The sequence below is a fragment of the Fragaria vesca genome, linkage group LG5 (genome assembly GCF_000184155.1).
Source record: "Fragaria vesca subsp. vesca linkage group LG5, FraVesHawaii_1.0, whole genome shotgun sequence".
Lineage (NCBI taxonomy): Eukaryota > Viridiplantae > Streptophyta > Magnoliopsida > Rosales > Rosaceae > Fragaria > Fragaria vesca.
In genome coordinates, this window is record NC_020495.1 from 6,691,375 (window position 1) to 6,695,817 (window position 4,443).

The following is a 4,443-nucleotide window of genomic DNA, read 5'->3' on the forward strand; positions in this document are numbered from 1 at the left end:
AGAATGGAGATTTGTTTTCTTTTGTTTTAACGGAGAGAGAAATTGATGTAAGGAAATGAGAGTAGTATAGGAACATCATAAAAGTAAAGTAACAGATTTGGGTCCAAAAATGGACTTATATAGGTAAAAAAGTTAGGGTGGACTTGTGAAGGAAAAAATGTTGAAACTGGACTTCTATAAAATTTTCTATAAAGAAAAAGGGGTAGAAGTTCCAAACAAGAAGTTTCTTTTCTGGGGACTTTTCTGGTTTTTTTGTTCTTCCTCCACGAACCACAAAAAGAAGAGAGGGTTCTGAGATTTGTTTTGTCGAAATCTTTTCATGGGTTTTGTTCTAGATACTGTTGCAACTCCGTAAAGCTAAGATTGCAAGGTACAGTATCGTTAAACAAGCACGACAGAACAATTTGAGAGATTCACATAAAACGAGAACGAAGGGGATGAGCGGCGAGGATCTGAGTTTGGTGGTGGAGATCACAGAGGGGATGGGCGGCGGGGATTCATTACACCCGTCCCTTTCTCCTTCATTGGTTCATTACAAAGCCTCGTTTATTTCCCGATTTCCAAGTCGAGCTTGGTGAGAGACTCCGGGAGGGAACCATTGAGGGGATTTAAGGACAAGTTGAGGTAGCGGAGGTTCTAGAGGAGTCAGATCTGGGCCGGAGAGTGGGAGAGGTCGAGGGCAACGAGGGTGGTGGCGTTGAAGAGGTGGGCGTAGAGAAGCACACACTTGGACTTGGGCGGGTGGGCCACCGAGACTAGCTTACATGAGCAATGACGTTGCTTCCCAACTAGAAGAGTTCGAGTTCCATCCAGTATTTTCTCCCAACACCCGAAATCTATAAATCCACGATCTCAATCCCTCAATTCACCAAAAAGAACCCAACTTTCACCAAAACCAATCAAAATGACAGCAACCCAAATCCCAGAAGTGGTTCTTGAATCCTCCAACGGCCGCAGAACCATGCCTGTGCTTGGATTCGGCACAGCATCCAACAATTTACAACCGGAGGTTTTGATAGAAGCTGTTCTTGAGGCCATCAAGCTTGGTTACCGACACTTCGACACTGCTTCCATTTACGGCTCCGAGCAGACTCTAGGACTAGCCATTGCCCAAGCACTCAAACTCGGCCTCGTGGCTTCTCGCGACGAACTCTTCATCACTTCCAAGCTTTGGCCTAACGATGCTCACCCCAACCTGGTTATTCCTGCTCTCAAGAAATCGCTTCAGTAAGTCTAGCAATTTGGGGAAGAAGAATTGAACTTTTTCTTAGTGAATTGGGTGATGAGTAATTTGTGTGAATTCTGTTGTGTAGGAATCTTGAGTTGGAGTACCTTGATTTGTATCTGATTCACTGGCCCATCAGTGCCACGCCTGGGAAGTTGAGTCACGCACTAGAGGAGAAGGATCAAATGCCGATGGACTTCAAGGGTGTGTGGGCAGACATGGAGGAAGCTCAGAGACTTGGCCTCACCAAATCCATTGGAATCAGCAATTTCTCTACCAAAAAGACTCAGAATTTGCTCTCCTTTGCTACTATTCCTCCGTCAGTCAATCAAGTGAGTTGGCTCCTTTTTTTCCCTTAGCAATTATAGTAGCACTGGACTGAAACTTGTATTAACTTTGATCAGTGTTGTGTATATATAGGTTGAGATGAGTCCATTTTGGCAACAGAAGAAGCTCAGAGACTTCTGCAAGGCCAATGGTATAGTTGTGACTGCCTTCTCCCCATTGGGTGCCATAGGAACCAGTTGGGGCACCAATCATGTTCTCGAAAGCAAAGTGCTGAATGAGATAGCCGAGGCTCATGGAAAGACTGTTGCGCAGGTTAACTGAACTATATTATAATTTTGTAGTGGAATCTTTTTGGCACCCATTAGTACGTTTGACAAACATATAGAGTTTGTGACTTAGTTGTGGTACTTGTTTTGGTTGCAGGTTTGTATTAGATGGGTTTATCAGGTAGGGGCAACTCTTGCAGTGAAGAGCTACAACAAGGAGAGGTTAAAGCAGAACGTGCAGGTGTTCGACTGGGAACTAACTAAAGAGGACCTTGAGAAGATCAATCAAATTCCACAGCGCAAAATGATGCCTCGAGAAGAGTTAGTTACGGCTACTGGACCATACAAGTCCCTTGATGACTTATGGGACGGAGAGTATTAGCTTTACATTGTAAGAAAATGTATGTTATATGCATAAGAATAAAGGCGTCAGCTAGTCATGTATCTATGGCATATATTGTATGAGACTTCTGTTTGATTCTGGAAACATATTGCCTAATTTTCATTCTCTGCATAGCTTCTATTTTGTTGGTGGTCATTAGGAAATGAACGATATTTGAAAGCTAGCGCGGGCTAGATAGCAATAAGAAAGGTCTTGTTGTTCAATTTGTACTTTACATGATTGAACATCCAGTTCATGGATCCCATGAACAACAATCGAGAGATTGGGGTCCCCAATTTGGGGAAAACCAGAATAGGATCCTACTTAAGAAGATTGGATCACAATACATGTTTCTTTTGTGCCGACTGTATTATATATGAGGTTCTTTCTTGATGGTTATCTGGACTTAAGTTGAACAAACCTGGAATTAACGTCTGTCTCATTCTATATCAAGGACGACGGTTGAGAATCCTGCTGCTAGCCAAACTGGCTCACCACTGCGTTTAACATTGAGAAAATTACATAGTAGCATATGACCAAATTTAAAAACACAAAAAACCCACTTCTAATCATTTTTATATAAATTAGGACATGGGCCTCAAGCCTAAAACCAAATAATAGCATACTTGATCCAAATGTTAAATTCAAATGACCAAAATGTTCTATTTCCTAATAAAATTACACCAGATGCCACTCTCACTCCCTTCCCTTCTCTCATTCCAATGTTTTGATTCTTCTTCTTTTTCTTCTTCTTCTTCTTCTTCTTCTTCTTCTTCTTCTTCTTCTTCTTCTTCTTCTTCTCTCTCTCTCTCTCTCTCTCTCTCTCTCTCTCTCTCTCTCTCTCTCTCTCTCTCTCTCTAATCTACCAAATCTCATCATCACCAATTTCAATCCATGGCTCTCTTTCTCTATCTCTCTCTCATATCTACCAGATCTCATCATCACCAGTTACAATCCATGGCTCTCTCTCTCTCTCTCTCTCAGATCTAGTAGATCTCATCATCACAATTTCAATCCATGACACGATTTGATATGCCGCACCTCCATCACCACACCTTCATCTTCCATGGCGGTGAGCGCCTTGAACGACGAACTCATCATCTTGTGTCACCGGACATGGCTACCGATTGTGTCTAAGGAGTCGACCGGCATCGTGGAGAAGACCGTCGATATCCTTTCGCGACAATGTGGGGAGGAGCTTGCCCTAAAGATGGGAATCTATCGTCGGTCGTGTTTTTATCGACAGCTACAAGGCGGTGCTGCTACTGTCCTTATTTGCTTGCTACAAGGCGCTGCTACTGTTTGGACAGATGATTTCGCTGCTACTGTTGGGGAGGGAATTTGCTGCTATTGTTGGAAAATCAAATTTACTGCTACTGTTGGAGGGAATTTGCTGCTATTGGTCAGAAAATTAAATTTGCTTCTACTGCGAGATCTGTGGGTAAAGTAAATTTGATGCTACTGTTTAGATATGTTGGAGGGAATTTGCTGCTACTGTAAGATTTGTTGGGAGGGTTAATTCGCTGCTACTGTTTAGATCTATTGGAAGTGTAGATTCCGAATCTAGTAGCAGCAGTAACAGCGTCCTATTATTAGGTAGTAGCAGATTTCAAAGTTGGCTTCCAGTCGGCAGTAGCAGCGACAGGCATCCTAATCGACAGTAGCAGCAGTAGAACATGTGATTAAGGGTAGTTTCGTAAAATGTGTAGTGACAGATGGCATGTGGACATCAATTTGTCCTAATTTGTTAATTTTTGTCCTTAAATGTGTAAGATATTGTGTAAATGATGTATTTGTAAACTGAAATTTGATTAATAACTTTATAGTAATTTACTATTTAACATTCATATTATTTGTTGAATTGAAATTTGTTTAGTCTTGTGATTTGAAGTTAACATCTGTTTAGTCCTTGTGGTTTTATTTTAGGCTTTTTAGCCAATTTGCTACCCTAACTTTCACTAAGGTATCAATTTGCTACCCTATCTTTTTTCTCTACCATTTTCCTACCCTTACTTTCATAATTAGCCGAATTGCTACCTAACAGTCAAATAAACCAATTTCAGTTATCTTTTCCGTCAAGAGCTCAACACCCACTATGCACATGAGGCTATTTTCGTAATTTGCTTCAATTTTTGGGATTGTGAGAGCAGTGGAGTTCGTTCCTTGCACAATACTGGTAATTCCTCTTCTTTCTTCATCACATCTCTCACCTCAACCAAACAAAAATATCAAAAAATCAAAATCAAAGAAACTGTAGAAATTGGGGATTAGGAAGTGGAGAC

General features: G+C 41.3%; 1 protein-coding gene across 1 annotated transcript; it reads left to right on the top strand.

The window, feature by feature from the left end:
* The first annotated feature begins 718 nt into the window (after nt 1-718).
* On the top strand, nt 719-2,381 carry LOC101312153 (non-functional NADPH-dependent codeinone reductase 2-like). The gene is made up of 4 exons (XM_004299170.1): nt 719-1,227; nt 1,314-1,557; nt 1,646-1,825; nt 1,937-2,381. The coding sequence occupies exons 1-4, from the start codon at nt 905-907 to the stop codon at nt 2,159-2,161; spliced, it is 972 nt and encodes a 323-aa protein (XP_004299218.1). The 5' UTR covers nt 719-904; the 3' UTR covers nt 2,162-2,381.
* Nucleotides 2,382-4,443: the final 2,062 nt, after the last annotated feature.